This window comes from Oncorhynchus mykiss, chromosome 17 (assembly GCF_057628025.1).
Source record: "Oncorhynchus mykiss isolate SJ-2025 chromosome 17, ASM5762802v1, whole genome shotgun sequence".
NCBI classification, from domain to species: domain Eukaryota; kingdom Metazoa; phylum Chordata; class Actinopteri; order Salmoniformes; family Salmonidae; genus Oncorhynchus; species Oncorhynchus mykiss.
In genome coordinates, this window is record NC_143038.1 from 3,779,205 (window position 1) to 3,801,517 (window position 22,313).

At 41.8% G+C, this 22,313-nt stretch overlaps 1 protein-coding gene across 1 annotated transcript in view; it reads right to left on the minus strand.

Moving 5' to 3' along the window:
* Positions 1 to 22,313, minus strand: part of LOC110495107 (xylosyltransferase 1) — a 118,802-nt gene that overhangs the window by 34,522 nt on the left and 61,967 nt on the right. The window contains exons 3-5 of the mRNA XM_036949407.2: positions 12,212 to 12,384; positions 10,753 to 10,955; positions 1,253 to 1,333 (exon numbers count right to left, since the gene is read on the minus strand). Coding sequence (XP_036805302.2) covers positions 1,253 to 1,333; positions 10,753 to 10,955; positions 12,212 to 12,384 — 457 coding nt within the window. The remainder of the gene's footprint in view (positions 1 to 1,252; positions 1,334 to 10,752; positions 10,956 to 12,211; positions 12,385 to 22,313) is intronic.

Here is a 22,313-nt window from a genome sequence, read left to right on the forward strand (position 1 = left end):
ATTTCCATTTGTTTTGTCTTGTTTTTCCGCACACCTGTTCCCCCCATGTCTGTGTGTGGTATTGTTCGTTTCGTTTCGTGTGTGACAGTTCAGGCTGGTTTTGCACCGGGGGTATGGTTGTAACCCGTGGTTTTGTATTTTGTACCATTTTGTGTAATTTGTGCGCATTCGCTTTTTTCCCTTGGGCCGGAGTGTTGTGACGCAGTTGTGTCGGGATGTTTTCCTCTGCCTGAATAAAGTGTGCCTGTTCAGTCATCTCTGCTCTCCTGCACCTGACTTCCTTTGACCAGTTGCGCACACTCTGACAGTCAAGGTAAGCTTTTGGTTTGATTCATTTATTGCCACCGGGGCCGCCGGTGTAACTGCTAAACTGTTTGCTGACTGTATACTGTACTGCATGATTGTAGCGGGTTTACTAACGCGTTAGTTCTAGTAGCTATGTTGACTATGTTATGACGTTAGCTAAAATGGTGACAACGATGTAGGCTGTGTGTAACGGTTATGATATGAAGGTTTGGCTTGGAAAGGTTTTTCCGCCTGGTCTCTACCAGCTGATGTGTGTTGCACTGAAATCCACAAGCGAAGGGAACAGGTGAGAGGAGGAGAGCATGTAGATATGAGAAGGAAGTGATCTGTTGAAAAATGTTACCTGAATTTCTCCAATAGAAAATCTTGTTTGCAACCGTTGGACTAATGATTACACACTAGATCAGCTAGATGCAGGCAAGAATGTGCAAGGCGGTATTGAATGTGTCACTGTCTGTCGCCTTGATTACTCAAATTTCTCTCTCGACCTGTCCCTCACTCTCCAAGAGTATGCAAAGCTGTCTTCAAATCAAAGGGTGGCTACTTGAAGACTACTTGATACTTGATTTTGATTTGTTTAACACTGTTTTGTGTTATGTGTTATTTCATAGTTTTGATGTCTTCACTATTATTCTACAATATAGAAAATAGTAAAAATAAAGAAAAATAGTAACCTTTTAGTAACATAAACCTGTTAAATTGAACTGGGTGAATGGAATATAAATGACAGTCATCCAATGTGCTGTAATAGAAATAAGGCCATGCTCATAACATTTTTTGTTCTCCCTCATCTTAAATGGCACCGACCACCACTGGTGTGTGAGAATGAGAATAAGAATTAGTGAACATGTTTTAATGTGTCTGTATCATGCTAGTGTGTGTGTGTGTGTGTGTGCACCTGTATGTGGGTATGTATTTATCAGTGCGTGTGCTTGTTAGATCTCACCTGGCGTTGTCTCTGCCGTGGGACTTGATGAAGTTCATGTCTCTGTACTTGGACAGGAAGGCCACCAGCTGGCTGTTGGTTCTGTTAACGACAACCAGGAAGAGATTATTAGGAACCAACCAATCAGTGGAAACGACAGCCAGGAAGATCAATTACCAATTACCATAAATTACCATTAATTACCAACCAAATCAAAGAGAGAGAGGTAGAAACCATATGCCATATAATAGGGCAATACAACAGCTTTTCCCTGTCATCACTTTTCAAGGGTTGTCAAGGATACAAAGGGATAGTTGTTAAAGGGATAGTTCTCTATAAAATCCTAAGTATGCCAGCCATTTTCATGGACTCTCACTCACACAACCGCCACTCACTTTTATGCTCAGTTTGTTTTTGGGGTGAACTATTGCTTTAACGGAACATTTGATCATGTATTATTTAACTATCCACTATGATCAGGGCCCAGGGCTTTCCAGGACAGTTGGTCAGGAAAACGACTAACCCTAAGTACAAAGACAGTAAACATAACATCCATTTAACAGTTGGCTCAATAACCAACCCCCCCCCCCCCCCCCCCCAGGCACTATACAATACAGCAGTCCAGTGGAATCAAACCCGTTCTACGCAGCCCAGCCAGGCTAAAAGCTTCTCCTCTGCAGTGCAAGCCATCATTGCCACAGTCAAAGGTATTCTCAACAACACAGATGTCTGCAGAGTGTAAAGCAGGGTAGGGGGAGGCTGTCTGGGCCTTTAGATGACAGCTCAGTTTTCCTTTCTAAAAGAGCCTAAACTCTCCTAACAAAGCTGGGCTAGCGCAGGCTGAAGGGATGCATATTAATGCCATTTACTGATGAAGGAGCAATTTCACAGCCCCAAGGCTTTACTTAGTAGATGTAGTGGAACACATACGCACGCACACACACACACTGATGTTGTGTAGCAGAACACACGCACACAAACACAGACAACACACACAGAGCATAGCACAGCGGGGGAAATCCAGGTCACAGCATAGATTTGCCAGGGTTGTGTCATTGTGCCTGAGTGGTCACACAGTCTGTCCAGTGGGTCTGGCTGGTTTGCTGACTGACTGTCTGCCCCCAGGGTGCAGTCTCTGTCTCTCTGTCACTATATGTCTGGCTGGATGGCATTCACACACACTGCGACCATAGCCAGTACCACAGATTTACCAGCCAAGCCCATATCACAGCCTTGCAGTCACCCTTAAACTAGCATCATAAAAACACCCTGCTACCCTGTTGGCATATGCCCTAATTGCACACTCTTAGCCAAATATACTTTACTATACTGTGCATGTACTGTACTATAATGTACTATACTGTAATATACTGTACTATACTGTAATGTACTGTACAATACTGTAGCTATACTGTACTATACAGTAATATACTGTAATGTATTGTACTATACTGTAAAGTACTGTACTATACTGTACTATACTGTAATATACTGTACATATACTACACTGTAATATGCTTTACTATACTGTAATGTACTGTACTATACTGTAGCTGTACTGTACCTATACTGTAGCTATAATGTACTATGCAGTAATATACTGTAATGTACTGTACTATACTGTACCTATACTGTACCTATACTGTACTATGCAGTAATCTACTGTAATCTACTGTACTATACTGTAATCTACTGTACTATACTGTATGGTACCTATACTGTACTATACAGTACTATACTGTAATGTACTGTACTATACTGTACTGTAATATACTGTACTATACTGTAATATACTGTACTGTGCTATACTGTAATGCACTACACTGTAATGTACTATACCGTAATGTGCTATACTGTAATATACTGTACTGTAATATACTGTACTATACTGTACTATAATGTACAGTACTATACTGTACTATACTGTAAAATACTGTACTATACTGTAATATACTGTACTGTACTATACTGTAATATACTGTACTATACTGTACTGTAATATACTGTAATGTACTGTACTCTACTATACTGTAATGTACTATACTGTAGTATACAGTAATGTACTGTAATGTACTGTACTATACTGTACTATTGTGCTCTTACCACACTTGAATAGTTGACAAGTCCATATCACAAGTTATTTCTGAATCAAAGTTGTGCATATGCTTTTTGGTGGGTTACAACTTACAACTGACCAAAAGAGGGCAAGAGAGAGTATATACTACATACCTATAGCGATTCTTGTCAACATGTATACGGTTCATAAATCAGCTGGATAGTCTTTAGATAAACAGACAGATAGTCTTTAGTAAATCAGCTGGATAGCCTTTAGTAAAACAGCTGTATAGTCTATAGTAAAACAGCTGGATAGTCTTTAGTAAAGCAGATGGATTATCTTTAGTAAAGAAGATGGATAATATTTCGTAAAAGCAACTAGATAGTCTTTAGTAAAGCAGCTGGATAGTCTTTAGTAAAACAGCTGGATAGTCTTTAGTAAAGCAGCTGGATAGTCTTTAGTAAAGCAGCTGGATAGTCTTTAGTAAAGCAGCTGGATAGTCTTTAGTAAAGTAGCTGGGTAGTCTTTAGTAAAGCAGCTGGATAGTCTTTAGTAAAGCAGCTGGATAGCCTTTAGTAAAGCAGCTGGATAGTCTTTAGTAAAGCAGCTGGATAGTCTTTAGTAAAGCAGCTGGATAGTCTTTAGTAAAGCAGATGGATAGTATTTTGTAAAACAACTGGATAGTCTTTAGTAAAGCAGCTGGATAGTATTTAGTATAGCAGCTGGATAGTCTTTAGTAAAACAGCTGGATAGTCTTTAGTAAAGCAGCTGGGTAGTCTTTAGTAAAACAGCTGGATAGTATTTAGTAAAGCAGCTGGGTAGTCTTTAGTAAAGCAGCTGGATAGTCTTTAGTAAAGCAGCTGGATAGTCTTTAGTAAAGCAGCTGTAGTCTTTAGTAAAGCAGCTGGATAGTCTTTAGTAAAGCAGCTGGATAGTCTTTAGTAAAGCAGCTGGATAGTCTTTATTTAAGCAGATGGATAGTCTTTCGTAAAGCAGCTGGATAGTCTTTAGTAAAGCCACTGGATAGTCTTTAGTAAAGAAGTTATCTATTATTTAGTAAAGCAGCTGGATATTCTTTAGTAAAGCCACTGGATAGTTTTTAGTAAAGAAGTGATCTATTATTTAGTAAAGCAGCTGGATAGTCTTTAGTAAAACAGCTGGATAGTCTTTAGTAAAGCAGCTGGGTAGTCTTTAGTAAAGCAGCTGGGTAGTCTTTAGTAAAGCAGCTAGATAGTCTTTAGTAAAGCAGCTGGGTAGTCTTTAGTAAAACAGCTGGATAGTCTTTAGTAAAGCAGCTGGGTAGTCTTTAGTAAAACAGCTGGATAGTCTTTAGTAAAGCAGCTGGATAGTCTTTAGTAAAGCAGCTGTAGTCTTTAGTAAAGCAGCTGGATAGTCTTTAGTAAAGCAGCTGGATAGTCTTTAGTAAAGCAGCTGGATAATATTTAGTATAGCAGCTGGATAGTCTTTATTTAAGCAGATGGATAGTCTTTCGTAAAGCAGCTGGATAGTCTTTAGTAAAGCTACTGGATAGTCTTTAGTAAAGAAGTGATCTATTATTTAGTAAAGCAGCTGGATATTCTTTAGTAAAGCAGCTGGATAGTCTTCAGTAAAACAGCTGGATAGTCTTCAGTAAAACAGCTGGATAGTCTTTAGTAAAGCAGCTGGATAATATTTAGTATAGCAGCTGGATATTCTTTAGTAAAGCAGATGGATAGTCTTTCGTAAAGCAGCTGGATAGTCTTTAGTAAAGCCACTGGATAGTTTTTAGTAAAGAAGTGATCTATTATTTAGTAAACTTACAACTGACCAAAAGAGGGCAAGAGAGAGTATATACTACATACCTATAGCGATTCTTGTCAACATGTATACGGTTCATAAATCAGCTGGATAGTCTTTAGATAAACAGACAGATAGTCTTTAGTAAATCAGCTGGATAGCCTTTAGTAAAACAGCTGTATAGTCTATAGTAAAACAGCTGGATAGTCTTTAGTAAAGCAGATGGATTATCTTTAGTAAAGAAGATGGATAATATTTCGTAAAAGCAACTAGATAGTCTTTAGTAAAGCAGCTGGATAGTCTTTAGTAAAACAGCTGGATAGTCTTTAGTAAAGCAGCTGGATAGTCTTTAGTAAAGCAGCTGGATAGTCTTTAGTAAAGCAGCTGGATAGTCTTTAGTAAAGTAGCTGGGTAGTCTTTAGTAAAGCAGCTGGATAGTCTTTAGTAAAGCAGCTGGATAGCCTTTAGTAAAGCAGCTGGATAGTCTTTAGTAAAGCAGCTGGATAGTCTTTAGTAAAGCAGCTGGATAGTCTTTAGTAAAGCAGATGGATAGTATTTTGTAAAACAACTGGATAGTCTTTAGTAAAGCAGCTGGATAGTATTTAGTATAGCAGCTGGATAGTCTTTAGTAAAACAGCTGGATAGTCTTTAGTAAAGCAGCTGGGTAGTCTTTAGTAAAACAGCTGGATAGTATTTAGTAAAGCAGCTGGGTAGTCTTTAGTAAAGCAGCTGGATAGTCTTTAGTAAAGCAGCTGGATAGTCTTTAGTAAAGCAGCTGTAGTCTTTAGTAAAGCAGCTGGATAGTCTTTAGTAAAGCAGCTGGATAGTCTTTAGTAAAGCAGCTGGATAGTCTTTATTTAAGCAGATGGATAGTCTTTCGTAAAGCAGCTGGATAGTCTTTAGTAAAGCCACTGGATAGTCTTTAGTAAAGAAGTTATCTATTATTTAGTAAAGCAGCTGGATATTCTTTAGTAAAGCCACTGGATAGTTTTTAGTAAAGAAGTGATCTATTATTTAGTAAAGCAGCTGGATAGTCTTTAGTAAAACAGCTGGATAGTCTTTAGTAAAGCAGCTGGGTAGTCTTTAGTAAAGCAGCTGGGTAGTCTTTAGTAAAGCAGCTAGATAGTCTTTAGTAAAGCAGCTGGGTAGTCTTTAGTAAAACAGCTGGATAGTCTTTAGTAAAGCAGCTGGGTAGTCTTTAGTAAAACAGCTGGATAGTCTTTAGTAAAGCAGCTGGATAGTCTTTAGTAAAGCAGCTGTAGTCTTTAGTAAAGCAGCTGGATAGTCTTTAGTAAAGCAGCTGGATAGTCTTTAGTAAAGCAGCTGGATAATATTTAGTATAGCAGCTGGATAGTCTTTATTTAAGCAGATGGATAGTCTTTCGTAAAGCAGCTGGATAGTCTTTAGTAAAGCTACTGGATAGTCTTTAGTAAAGAAGTGATCTATTATTTAGTAAAGCAGCTGGATATTCTTTAGTAAAGCAGCTGGATAGTCTTCAGTAAAACAGCTGGATAGTCTTCAGTAAAACAGCTGGATAGTCTTTAGTAAAGCAGCTGGATAATATTTAGTATAGCAGCTGGATATTCTTTAGTAAAGCAGATGGATAGTCTTTCGTAAAGCAGCTGGATAGTCTTTAGTAAAGCCACTGGATAGTTTTTAGTAAAGAAGTGATCTATTATTTAGTAAAGCAGCTGGATATTCTTTCGTAAAGCAGCTGGATAGTCTTTAGTAAAGCCACTGGATAGTTTTTAGTAAAGAAGTGATCTATTATTTAGTAAAGCGGCTGGATATTCTTTAGTAAAGAAGTTATATATGATTTAGTAAAGCAGTTGTATAGTCTTTAGTAAAGAAGTTATATATTCTTTAGTAAAGCAGCTGCATAGTCTTAGTAGACCAGCTGGATAGTCTTTAGTAAAGCAGATGGATAGTCTTTAGTAAAGCAGCTGGTTAGTCTTTAGTAGAGCAGCTGGACAGTCTTTGGTAAAGGCCTCCCGAGTGGCGCAACATTCTAAGACACTGCATTTCAGTGGTAGAGGCGTCATTACAGACATCCTGTTTCGATTCCAGGCTGTATCACAACCGGCCGTGATTGGGAGTCCCATAGGGCGAAGCACAATTGGCTTGCAACTGACTTGCCTAGTTAAATAAAGGTTCCATTTAAACCAGGGGGTTAGAAAAGAGGATACAAGCAAGACAACACAGCCTGTCTTGAAGAGAAAAGCCTGGAAAGAGATCCTCACTCTGGGACAAAACAACCATGTGACTTATCCCTCCCTCCTCCATCTCTCCATTACCAGCCCCCCGGGCAGACACACAGACACCACTACTAGGGCGAGGGGGAGAGGGTATTTGGGCTGGGCCTTTCGGGCTCATCCATGCGGATGGGAGGACATTATCAGAGAATTAGACAGGGAATAATGCCTGTTTCTCTCCTACAGCCTTCAGCCTATACAGACACACTGATTCCAACATAGCAGCAGATCAGGGCTAACCCTGCACTCCTTATAGCATTGGTGCTCTATGGCTGTAGCATATTGTTGGGATTGTCCCTTCATTCCTTACACAGTATCAGTGGAGAAGATGACCATAGGGTGGGTCATAGCCTGGTTTTTCTTTTAGAGGTACTATGACTGTAGCATAGACTGGCTGGCTTCATTCTACACTCACTTGACAGTTGAATTGAACTGAATTGAAGAGGGCTGTCCAAGGCAAGTATAATCTGTCACAGAGTGTTCTTATTTTTGATTGTATCACTGTACGGCCCTGTAGGTGAGCAGGAGTGGATTGAGGGAGTGCATTGATGACCAGAGTGTTGTGGGTTAATGTATGTAAATATGGTCTAAATGAGGAAACTTGAGTAAAATCCAAGAAGTGGTCCAAAAAAAGCACTTGCTAAGCGAAGATATTACTGTCTGCTACGCCAACATGTAACCCCTCTCTTTCCCCTTTCTCTTCTGTCTCTTCTATCACTCCCTCTCCATCTCTCTCCTGATGGGCCTATAAAAACCTCCAGTGTCAGCCCTTTCCTCCACCACATCACCACCATGCAAATGAAGAGAAGAAGAGGAGACAGACAGGAAGAAAGAAACGACTCACCAGCACACCACAAACACTTCCACTCACACAGTGGCAGGCGCAAGCATACACAAGGCATTATGCGCACACACGCACGCACGCACACACACACGTACACACGCACACACACGCACACACACACACTTGAGCGCCCATAGACAGAGACAGACACTGTCACTTTTATGATCGAGCATCAAAATCAGAACTATTCTCACCGTTTTCACACTATCCCATAATATCTACGACAAGCACATACTGTATCTACATGGCAACAGATTAAAAGTAAGCTCTTTCAGAAACATAAATATTTCCCTGAACATTTCCCTGACAGGGTGAATACAAACAGGGGTGTCTCCTGAGCCTGTGTATACAAACCGTGTATATAAACCAACCACACGTGTTGGACTATAAAACAACCCAGGGCAACCACCTCTTTCTTTATACCTTCCATCTTAGATCCAAGTGTTGGACACACAAGGTCCAGTTTCCTTTTTCACAATGGTGATTACTGCAACTGGTGGCCATCTGGGGAAAGTATGTGATCGAAGTCTATGAGGGACTAATGACCTTGAGGTTCACAATGGTGTGTATGTGTGACACTCGTTCCTCGGTGGAATGAGTTTTAAACTCTTCTTCTTCTCTTGCCCTCCAGCATTCCAACTACCTCCACAGACAGGTGCAGGCTCTGGCCTCCCTCCCAACCACCTGGAGCATGGCTACCATCTGGGGCGGTGCCACCCCCCCCACCTGTTGGGAAGTCAATACATATATTGACCTAGGGGCAATTAACATGCAATCATGTAACCTATTCAACTGAGTAAGTAAGCCAGGAGAGGGATTGGAATTTGGGGGGAACAAATGTGTAATCACCTTAAGAAGAACCGGAGATCGACTGTGATTGATCTATTTAAGTTGCTTAGCTCGGGTCTTTGTTGTAAGTCTGCAGTGGTTGTACAGTGAATGTGACAGTATGGATTCCCTGAGGGCCTATGGGTTTATATAGCTGTGTGTCTACTGTCTGGTAGTTATTCAGATGGCTTTTGGTCTTCATAATGGCTCATTTTAAAGCGTGTCTGAACTGTAAATTATAATTACACAAACAAAGGACTATCAATCTCTCCAAAAAAAAATTCAATCCCATAACATGACCAAACTGGTGTTCAAAGTGTTGCATTCCTTTGGTGTCAGGTCACACAGGGACGTGAGCATGTGACGTAGTATTTCTTCTCTGTCTGACTCCTGGCCACTCAAACCTAACCAGCTTGACTGCTTCGAAGGAGAAGCGGCCCAACACATCCTGCAACACCAAGACGTTCCATTAAAACCAATTTGCTGTCAACACAGCTGCTGCTACTTCCGTACTTAAACGTAGACAGAGCATTTGGAAAGTATTCAGACCCCCTTGACTTTTTCCACATTTTGTTACATTACAGCCTTATTCTAAAAATGGATTAAATAAATAAAAATGTCAGCATCAGTCTACACACAATACCACATCATGACGAAGTAAAAACAGGTTTAGACATTTTTGCTAATTTATCACAAATAAAAAAAGTATTCTGACCTTTTGTTATGAGACTAAATATTTAGCTCAGGTGCATCCTGTTTCCATTGATCATCCTTGACATGTTTCTACAACTTCATTGGACATGATTTAGAAAGACACACACCTGTCTATAAAAGGATTACATTTTTCCCCTCCCCTCATTTTTTCCCCTACACACAATACCCCATAATGAAAAAGCAAAAACAGGTTTTTAGACATTTTTGCAAATGTATTCAGACCCTTTACTCAGTACTTTGTTGTAGCACATTTGTCAGCGGTTACAGATTCATGTCTTCTTGGTTATGACACTACAAGCTTGGCACAGATCTGCAGATCCTCTCTGTCCGGCTGGATGGGGAACGTCGCTGCACAGCTATTTTCAGGTCTCTCCAGAGATGTTCAATTGGGTTCAAGTCTGGGCTCTGGCTGGGCCACTCAAGGACATTCAGAGACTTGTACTGAAGCCACTCCTGCATTGTCTTGGCTGTGTGCTTAGGGTCGTTGTCCTGTTGGAAGGTGAACCTTCGGCCCCAGTCTGAGGTCCTGAGCACTCTGGAGCAGGTTTTCATCAAGGATCTTTCTGTACTTTGCTCTGTTCATCTATTCCTTTGACATCATGTCTTGGTTTTTGCTCTGACATGCACTATTAACTGTGGGACCTTATATAGAATAAGGCTGTAACGTAACAAAATGTGGAAGTCAACGGGTCTGAATACTTTCCGAATGCACAGTAGGTCAACTATCTGGAAAACCTTGCCCCTCCACCCAAGTCACGTGATGGGGTAGTCTGCAGCGCTGAGGTTAATGAAGAAGTCCCAGCTCCAGTCGGTCATGGTGATCAGGTCTGACATGCTGCTAGCCTCTACCCCTCATCATCCTAACCCTCACCCCCTACCCCCCTGCCACCTCCACCCCATTCACCTGATAGGGTAGTCTGCAGCGCTGAGGTTAATGAAGAAGTCCCAGCTCCAGTCGGTCTTGGTGATCAGGTCTGACATGCTGCTAGCCTCTACCCCCCATCATCCTAACCCTCACCCCCTACCCCCCTGCCACCTCCCCCCCAGTCACCTGATAGGGTAGTCTGCAGCGCTGAGGTTGATGAAGAAGTCCCAGCTCCAGTCGGTCATGGTGATGAGGTCTGCCATGCTGCGGAGGTACATGGTGAGCAGGCTGGCACCGCCCCAGATGGTAGCCATCCTCCAGGGCGTCACCCTCACGTTGGGGTACTGGGAGGCCAGGGCCTGCACCTGTCTGTGAAGGTAGTTGGAGCGCTGGAGGGGGAGAGAAGAGGAAGAGTTTAAAATGTTTCTAAACTCATTCCACGGAGGGCCAAGTGTCTGCAGGTTTTTTCTACACCCTTGGACATGATTGATGAATTAAGGTCACTGGTTAGTAAGGAACTCCCCTCACCTGGTTATTTAGGTCTTAATTGAAAGGAAAACCCAAAAATCAGCAGACACTAGGCCCTCCATGGAACGAGTTTGACACCCCTGGTTTAAGACAATATCCTATGTAGAGGATAATGGGATAGACCAGGGCTCTCCAACCCTGTTCCTTGAGAGCTACTGTCCTGTAGGTTTTCACTCCAACCCCAATCTAGCACACTTGATTCCAGGGCTGGTCCTTGACGTTCTGCCACCATAGGCAAGACCAAAAAATACACGTGAATGATTGGTGATCCGGACAGGACTAAAAACCTATTGTCTATTGTTATATCTGGAGTACTTATCCTGTCCTATCCAGTGTCATGTGTGAATTTGAGTATGCTCTCTCTAATTCTCTCTCTTTCGCTCTCTCGGAGGACCTGAGCCCTAGGACCATGCCTCAGGACTACCTGGCATGATGACTCCTTGCTGTCCCCAGTCCACCTGGCCGTGCTGCTGCTCCAGTTTCAACTGTCCTGCCTGTGATTATTATTATTTGACCATGCTGGACATTTATGAACATTTGAACATCTTGGCCATGTTCTGTTATAATCTCCACCCGGCACAGCCAGAAGAGGACTGGCCACCCCACATAGCCTGGTTCCTCTCTAGGTTTCTTCCGAGGTTTTGGCCTTTCTAGGGAGTTTTTCCTAGCCACCGTGCTTCTACACCTGCATTGCTTGCTGTTTGGGGTTTTAGGCTGATGTACGAAGGGCTATATAAATACATTTGATTTGATTTGATTTATAGTCTATAGTCTGGTCTATATGTATATAGTAGTAGTGTGAGGTGTGGTAGATGGTAGTCTATAGTCTTACCTGGTCTATATGTATATAGTAGTAGTGTGAGGTGGTAGATGGTAGTCTATAGTCTGGTCTATATGTATATAGTAGTAGTGTGAGGTGGTAGATGGTAGTCTATAGTCTTACCTGGTCTATATGTATATAGTAGTAGTGTGAGGTGGTAGATGGTAGTCTATAGTCTTACCTGGTCTATATGTATATAGTAGTAGTGTGAGGTGGTAGATGGTAATTTATAGTCTTACCTGGTCTATATGTATATAGTAGTAGTGTGAGGTGGTAGATGGTAGTCTATAGTCTTACCTGGTCTATATGTATATAGTAGTAGTGTGAGGTGTGGTAGATGGCCTTGAAAAGTCTCTGGAACTGTCGTGAGGCTCTGCCGTGGACCACCAGGACGAAGGCTATCCTGACGGGGGCCGACGGTGGGCCCTCTGACGAGTCCTCCTCCCACGCCACGTTGGCATTGGCCTTACCTGAACAACACAAGGATACCGTACAGAGACAGGTTGTTAGTCATTCATACAGAGAATAAAACATGTACCTGTATGTAGAACTCTCTGACGAGTCTTCCTCCCAGACGCTGACAATTGCCTTACGTGGACAGAATAATAACACACACATTAGGTTTCATCGTCTACACTTCATACACTGGAAGGTGTACTGAACACGTGGCGCAGTGACTCCAACGTTACTGTGCTGTTACTGTGCATACTATGAAGAAGAAGAAGCATGTCACAAGGAGATGAGTTTCATTCACTATGTGACCATTGAGTTATTTGAACCATAACCAGCAAGGCCACAAGATCTGAATAGGAATCCTAGAACCATTCCTTTGGGTTTGGGGTGGAGTTCACTTGATAGTGTGTCATCATTGCTCTGTACCACAGTCCCAGAATAAGACTTGGAAGTAAGTAGACAATGACTATTCCAACTCACAACCACACAATCAAACAATTCCAGCTCTCTCCAGAAACCGTTCAAAAAGCCACACGGATTCATATTGTGGTTTCTTTCATTCTAATAGTAAACGCCTTTTTAAAAAAAAGATTTCCGCTCAGAGCCTCTCTCTTGGTCTTGTATTGTGTTCTCCATCAGCAAATAAGTACTAGGGGAATACAATCCAGCACCATTATTACATATGGTGGTTGTTTTGTGTTCACAGGGCCTATGGAGTTACAGGAAACACAGAGCTTTATTGAGACGTTATGTTTGTTGACGACAGAGAGGACAAGGTTGTTCTGGAGATAATGGCAGTAATCTGGTCCTCTGTGTTGCGGGGGACGTGGTAAGTGTTTCAACCTCCTTAGGGTATGCTGTCCCAGGGGTAAAAAGATCCCAAGGTGCCCCTCCCCTTCTGGCTCTTTCTTCCCTGTGTCTGGCTGGACAAGCTAGGCTCTGCTGTCCTGTAATTATCTCAATTGAAGGGCAGGACCTTTTGCTTGCTTGTATTTAAAGCCTAACAACAGGGGCGGGGCTACATACATGCTCCCGTGACTCCAATTGGCCATGTCTCCTGTCCATCACTCAATCAGCCAATTCCTGCCCAAGAATTATCGTTTTATTCATAGTTTGGTTACTATGAATCCTGCCTATTAATATGGAGTTTTGAATGTGAATGTGGTTGGAAAAGTGAGTGTGAGTGTGTGTGTGTGAAAGACAGGGCGTGTGTGTGTCTGTGTATGTGTTACTATGAAGCCTGGCTGTGCCTATGGGATATTGAATGTGAATGTGGTTGGTTGCAAATAACTATAATTACTAGAATGGGCATTCCCCATTCAAGTTAATGGATCTGTGATTGGTTACTCTATTTCTATGGTTGGTTGGCTGGTTGGTTAGTTAACTAGTTGACAGTGTTGGGTGAAAATGTTTCTGGAGTGGCACACACACACACGTTTCGTATTTCTATACAAAATCCTATTTTCCCTTACCCCTAACCCTAAATCTAACCCTAACCATAAACCTTATCTTAACCCTAACCCTAACCCTAACCACTAACCCCTTCACCCTACTTCTAATTTAACCCTAACCCTAACCACTAACCCCTTCACCCTACTTCTAATTTAAACCTAACCACTAACCCCTTACCCTACTGCTAATTTAACCCTAACCCTAAACCTAACCCCTTACCCTACTGCTAATTTAACCCTAACCCTAAACCTAACCCCGTACCCTACTCCTAATTTAACCCTAAACCTAACCACTAACCCCTTACCCTACTCCTAATTTAACCCTAACCCTAAACCTAACCACTAACCCCTTACCCTACTCCTAATTTAACCCTAACCCTAAACCTAACCACTAACCCCTTACCCTACTCCTAATTTAACCCTAACCCTAACCACTAACCCCTTCACCCTACTTCTAATTTAAACCTAACCACTAACCCCTTACCCTACTGCTAATTTAACCCTAACCCTAAACCTAACCCCTTACCCTACTGCTAATTTAACCCTAACCCTAAACCTAACCCCGTACCCTACTCCTAATTTAACCCTAAACCTAACCACTAACCCCTTACCCTACTCCTAATTTAACCCTAACCCTAAACCTAACCACTAACCCCTTACCCTACTCCTAATTTAACCCTAACCCTAAACCTAACCACTAACCCCTTACCCTACTCCTAATTTAACCCTAACCCTAAACCTAACCCCGTATCCTACTTCTAAATTAACCCTAAACCTAACCCTAAACCTAACCACTAACCCCTTACCCTACTCCTAATTTAACCCTAACCCTAAACCTAACCACTAACCCCTTACCCTATTTCTAATTTAACCCTAACCCTAAACCTAACCCCGTATCCTACTTCTAATTTAACCCTAAACCTAACCCTAAACCTAACCACTAACCCCTTACCCTACTCCTAATTTAATCCTAACCCTAAACCTAACCACTAACCCCTTACCCTACTTCTAATTTAACCCTAACCCTAAACCTAACCCCGTATCCTACTTCTAATTTAGCCCTAACCCTAAACCTAACCCCGTATCCTACTTCTAATTTAACCCTAACCCTAAACCTAACCACTAACCTTAAAATAGCCATTGTCCTCCTAGATATTGGAGAATGTTCCTTGTTCTACTATCCTTGTGGGGACTTTTGGGAATTTTAGCTCCCCGCAAGGATAGACGAATCAACCCCCCCCCCCCCCCCCCCCACACAGACACACAGTATCAGATTGAACAGTAATTGGTAGGCAGCTCGGGAGGTTCACTGGCTAGCATGGCACTAGGCTAATTGGCGGAGTGCTTCACCAAGCACTTTGAGGCTTGTGATATGCTAGCTAGCTGAACTAATGAGCCAATGTGTTGTGTGTCTCTACACCTACAGGGACGTGATAGGTCTAAAAACTCCAGACTCTGCCACATCCCTCTTTTTCCTCTCTCCTATCACCATCAATATTTCAAACTGCCTCTCCCTCATCTGCTATCAGCACTCTCTCTCTCCATCATTTCATTCTTCTCTCTCTCTCTCTCCTTCATCTTGTGTAACTTCTGCAGCTCATGGCCGTCCATCTCAACCAGTCATGCGAGAGGTTGGAAGAGGAGAGGAGCAGAAATGTCCTTTTAGTTTCCAATATTAAAGTTCTTTAATGCAACATCTGCTCAGTACCAACGCAGGATCCAACTAAAGTCTCACCTGACTGAGTATAACTATCTTGTTCTTTGTTCTAGATGCAGAAATGCGGTTTTATTTTTTAAAATCAGCAAACAAGTGAATAAGCCTTGAATGATGTTACCTGCTACGTATTTAGGGGTGACCGAACATGCAAGGTCATTGGCTGACAACGGACATCAACCAATGATGGTGCCAGTTCCATCCCACATATTACTATCATGTAGACATTAGACAGTAGCCCAGTTAGCATATAGAGGCTTTGCTAATGCTAATATATACCCTCTCATATCATATGGTGCCGGCGCTAACAGCTACGCGCTAACCCAGCCAACTCTTCAAGGACAGAATACCGATGAAATCAAATTGGACAATTTGTAGCTAACAAGGTTAGTGCCTCAAATTCAGATTGGTGCAACTGAGACATGGGGAGAGAGCGAGAGGGAGAGCTAACAAGGTTAGCGCCTCAAATTCAGATTGGTGCATCTGACACATGGAGAGAGAGAGAGAGAGAGAGAGAGAGAGAGAGAGAGAGAGAGAGAGAGAGAGAGAGAGAGAGAGAACAACATTGTGGCAGACGACAGAACAGACAGAGGGAGTGAAAAAGTGATTTAATTTAGCCGTCCGTGTTGTTACACGGCGCCACCAGGAATAAGCCCTTTTCAATTTCCCCCGTCTCCTTTGATCAAACTGTCAGTTGGAGTGGGATGACGATGGTGAGTCTAGGGCAGGGCTGCCCAACCCTCTTCCTGGAGATCTACTCTCCTGTAGCTTTTTCAGTTCAACCCTAATTTAGCATATCTGATTCAGCTAGTTAAGGTCTTGTTGAGCAGCTAATTAGTAGAATCAGGCGTGTTAAATTAGGGTTGGACTGAAAACCCACAGGATGGTAGATCTCCAGGAAGAGGGTTGGACTGTCCTGGTCTAGGGAGATGACATGAGCTTATTCACTGATAGACAAGCGTTGGTTTATATCTTGGGGAATATGTATCCTCGCTTACATTGCTGTACAGAACAAAGTTGCACAGTCATGGTGGACACACAAGGTGCAGTCATGGTGGACTCACAAGGTGCAGTTATGGTGGACACACAAGGTGCAGTCATGGTGGACACACAAGGTGCAGTCATGGTGGACACACAAGGTGCAGTCATGGTGGACTCACAAGGTGCAGTTATGGTGGACTCACAAGGTGCAGTTATGGTGGACACACAAGGTGCAGTTATGGTGGACTCACAAGGTGCAGTTATGGTGGACACACAAGGTGCAGTCATGGTGGACACACAAGGTGCAGTCATGGTGGACTCACAAGGTGCAGTTATGGTGGACTCACAAGGTGCAGTCATGGTGGACACACAAGGTGCAGTCATGGTGGACACACAAGGTGCAGTCAAAGTGGACTCACAAGGTGCAGTCATGGTGGACTCACAAGGTGCAGTCATGGTGGACACACAAGGTGCAGTCATGGTGGACACACAAGGTGCAGTCAAAGTGGACTCACAAGGTGCAGTCATGGTGGACTCATAAGGTGCAGTCATGGTGGACTCACAAGATGCAGTCAAGGTGGACTCACAAGGTGCAGTCATGGTGGACTCATAAGGTGCAGTCATGGTGGACTCACAAGGTGCAGTCATGGTGGACTCACAAGGTGCAGTCATGGTGGACTCACAAGGTGCAGTCATGGTGGACACACAAGGTGCAGTCATGGTGGACTCACAAGGTGCAGTCATGGTGGACACACAAGGTGCAGTCATGGTGGACTCACAAGGTGCAGTCATGGTGGACTCACAAGGTGCAGTCATGGTGGACTCACAAGGTGCAGTCATGGTGGACTCACAAGGTGCAGTCATGGTGGACTCACAAGGTGCAGTCATGGTGGACTCACAAGGTGCAGTCAAGGTGGACTCACAAGGTGCAGTCATGGTGGACTCACAAGGTGCAGTTATGGTGGACTCACAAGGTGCAGTTATGGTGGACTCACAAGGTGCAGTCATGGTGGACTCACAAGATGCAGTCATGGTGGACACACAAGGTGCAGTCACATGGTGGACTCACAAGGTGCAGTTATGGTGGACTCACAAGGTGCAGTCAAGGTGGACTCACAAGGTGCAGTCAAGGTGTGTTGGCGCCCTATTCAAAGGTAGTGCACTTATAAGTGACTATGGTGCAATTTCAGACGCAACCATTGGAATTGTCCCAGATAGACAAGCAGTAGCCTACAAGGTGGGTGCACAGTGTCTGGTTATGTCTGGCCAGATGTCCATGTATCGTTCTGCCTTTTTTCTCCTTTTCTCCACATGTCCTCCATACACTCCTCTGTGTGTGTGTGTTGTTTCTTTAAACATTGATGCGTGGTCCTCACCGATGGTGGCAAGCTCACAGATTTTGTTTACAGGAGTCTTCTGCCAACCTGCAGATGTTCAACCAGTCTACTTGGAAAAGTGTGTGTGCGGTGTGTGTGTGTTTGTGAGTAAGAAAGAGAGAGAAAGGAAGAGGGTGAGAAAGCGAAAGAGTTTGTGCGTTCCTGTGTGTATCCGTCTGCCTGTGTGTGGTTGTAAGTGTGTGTGTGTGTGTGTGTCTGTGTGCAAACTTGCATTTCTGTGGCCAGAATGAAAATTGGAAAGCAATTTGGTGTAAATACAAAAAGTGTCTTCCATTTTCTCGCACAAATTTCTCATCAGCCAAGAAACACATTTCTTGCCTGACTTTGATATGAATTGGAATTATTAGCAGTAAAACAACAGAAAGCGTAGTGTGAGTGTGTGTACGTGTGTATCTGTGTATGTGTGTGTGTGCATACATCTGTGTGTGTGCATAAATGGGTGTGTGTGTGTTTGTGTGTGTGCATAAATGTGCGTGAGTGTTTTTTTGTGTGTGTGTGTGTGTGTGTGTGCATAAATGGTTGTGTTTGTGTGCCTAAGTCAAAACAGATTTTATTTCAGCTTCAGGGGATATTGTATTTTCCTGCTGTAAAAAGAGATGGTATACGCTCTAAATGGCTCCCTATTCCCTACATAGTACACTACTTTTGAGCAGAACCCTATGAGCCCTGGTCAACAGAAGTGGACGATAAAGGGATTAGAGCCATTTGGGACTCAGACATTGACAGTACATACACAGACCATGACGACAAAACAAACAACATGTTTCAAAGGAGCCTCTATCAAGCTGTCGCACGATGATTACACTATTACTATGATTGACTAACAAACAGAATGTTCTAGCAATTGTTTTATATGATATGAAAGAGTATCTGGTCAAATATGCGAGTGTACCACACCCAGTATACCAAACTGTTCACACCCTGTATACCCAAATGGTTCACGCCCAGTATACCAAACTGTTCAAACCCAGCATACCAAACTGTTCAAACCCAGTATACCAAACTGTTCACACCCAGTATACCAAACTGTTCAAACCCAGTATACCCAAATGGTTCACGCCCAGTATACCAAACTGTTCAAACCCAGCATACCAAACTGTTCAAACCCAGTATACCAAACTGTTCACACCCAGTATACCAAACTGTTCAAACCCAGTATACCCAAATGGTTCACGCCCAGTATACCAAACTGTTCAAACCCAGCATACCAAACTGTTCACACCCAGTATACCAAACTGTTCACACTCAGTATACCAAACTGTTCACACCCAGTATACCAAACTGTTCACACCCAGTATACCAAACTGTTCACACTCAGTATACCAAACTGTTCACACTCAGTATACCAAACTGTTCACACCCAGTATACCAAACTGTTCACACCCAGTATACCAAACTATTCCCAAACTATCCAATCATTCCCCAAACTACCAACCAGCCTCAATTCCTCTAAACCTTTGCAATGTGAGCATAGCTAAGTGATAGTTTTCTATAATATATATCATTTAGCAGACACGTTTATCAAAAAGTGACTTACAGTCACGCGTGCATACATTTTACGAATCAAACCCACAATTCAGGCCTTACAAATGCCATGCTCTACCAACTGAGCTACAAAAGACCGCAGTCCAGAAACAACTGTACGGGCCAAATATTTTCTCCCACACTTTGGCCCATCCAGGAACAACCCCATCCCCACATCCCCCAAGAGCAAATGGTAATAATGTAGATCTGATCAGAGGGCAAAGTGGACCTACTATCATACTGCTTCAACAGTTCCAGTTCCATCCTCAACCTATACAGTCTATAGGGGAAAGGAGTTAGGGCGTGTTTCTAGACCGGGCCTATATCTCTACAGTAAAGTCTACACAATGTACCCACCATCTATGGTACAGTAACAGTATATCTATTAACTCACCCTCTATGGTACAGTAACAGTATATCTATTAACTCACTCTCTATGGTACAGTAACAGTATATCTATTAACTCACCCTCTATGGTACAATAACAATATATCTATTAACTCACCCTCTATGGTACAGTAACTGTATATAAATTAACTCACCCTCTATGGGACAGTCAAAGTGTATCTATTAACTCACCCTCTATGGTACAGTAATTGTAGTAACAGTATATCTACAGTATTAACTCACCCTCTATGGTACAGTAACAGTATATCTATTAACTCACCCTCTACGGTACAGTAATAGTAGTAACAGTATCTAAAGTATTAACTCACCCTCTATGGTACAGTAATAGTAGTAACAGTATCTACAGTATTAACTCACCCTCTATGGTACTGTAATAGTAGTAACAGTATATGTACAGTATTAACTCACCCTCTATGGTACAGTAATAGTAGTAACAGTATCTACAGTATTAACTCACCCTCTATGGGACAGTAATAGTAGTAACAGTATATCTACAGTATTAACTCACCCTCTATGGTACAGTAACAGTAGTAACAGTATATCGACAGTATTAACTCACACTATATGGTACAGCTATGGTACAGTAACAGTAGTAACATTATATCTATTAACTAACCCTGCATGGTACAGTAACAGTAGTAACAGTGTATCTATTAACTCACCCTCTATGGTACAGTAATAGTAGTAAGAATATATTTGCAGTATTAACTCACCCTCTATGGTACAGTAATAGTAGTAACAGTATATCTACATTATTAACTCACCCTCTATGGTACAGTAACTGTATATAAATTAACTCCCCCTCTATGGGACAGTAAAAGTAGTAACAGTATATCTACAGTATCAACTCACCCTCTATGGTACAGTAACAGTAGTAACAGTATCTACAATATTAACTCACCCTCTATGGTACAGTAACAGTAGTAACAGTATCTACAATATTAACTCACCCTCTATGGTACAGTAATATAAGTAACAGTATATCTACAGTATTAACTCACCCTCTATGGTACAGTAATAGTAGTAACAGTATATCGACAGTATTAACTCACCCTCTATGGTACAGTAATAGTAGTAACAGTATCTACAGTATTAACTCACCCTCTATGGTACAGTAATAGTAGTAACAGTATCTACAGTATTAACTCACCCTCTATGGTACAGTAATAGTAGTAACAGTATCTACAGTATTAACTCACCCTCTATGGTACAGTAACAGTATATCTATTAACTCACTCTCTATGTTACAGTAACAGTATATCTATTAACTCACCCTCTATGTTACAGTAACAGTATATCTATTAACTCACCCTCTATGTTACAGTAACAGTATATCTATTAACTCACCCTCTATGGTACAGTAACAGTATATCTATTAACTCACTCTCTATGGTACAGTAACAGTATATCTATTAACTCACCCTCTATGGTACAATAACAATATATCTATTAACTCACCCTCTATGGTACAGTAACTGTATATAAATTAACTCACCCTCTATGGGACAGTCAAAGTGTATCTATTAACTCACCCTCTATGGTACAGTAATTGTAGTAACAGTATATCTACAGTATTAACTCACCCTCTATGGTACAGTAACAGGATATCTACAGTATTAACTCACCCTCTATGGTACAGTAACAGTATATCTATTAACTCACCCTCTACGGTACAGTAATAGTAGTAACAGTATCTACAGTATTAACTCACCCTCTATGGTACAGTAATATAAGAAACAGTCTATCTACAGTATTAACTCACCCTCTATGGTACAGTAATAGTAGTAACAGTATCTACAGTATTAACTCACCCTCTATGGTACAGTAATAGTAGTAACAGTATCTACAGTATTAACTCACCCTCTATGGTACAGTAATAGTAGTAACAGTATCTACAATATTAACTCACCATCTATGGTACAGTAATAGTAGTAACAGTATCTACAGTATTAACTCACCCTCTATGGTACTGTAATAGTAGTAACAGTATATGTACAGTATTAACTCACCCTCTATGGTACAGTAATAGTAGTAACAGTATCTACAGTATTAACTCACCCTCTATGGGACAGTAATAGTAGTAACAGTATATCTACAGTATTAACTCACCCTCTATGGTACAGTAACAGTAGTAACAGTATATCGACAGTATTAACTCACACTATATGGTACAGCTATGGTACAGTAACAGTAGTAACATTATATCTATTAACTAACCCTGCATGGTACAGTAATAGTAGTAACAGTATATCTACAGTATTAACTCACCCTCTATGGGACAGTAATAGTAGTAACAGTATATCTACAGTATTAACTCACCCTCTATGGTACAGTAACAGTAATAACAGTATATCGACAGTATTAACTCACACTATATGGTACAGCTATGGTACAGTAACAGTAGTAACATTATATCTATTAACTAACCCTGCATGGTACAGTAATAGTAGTAACAGTATATCTACAGTATT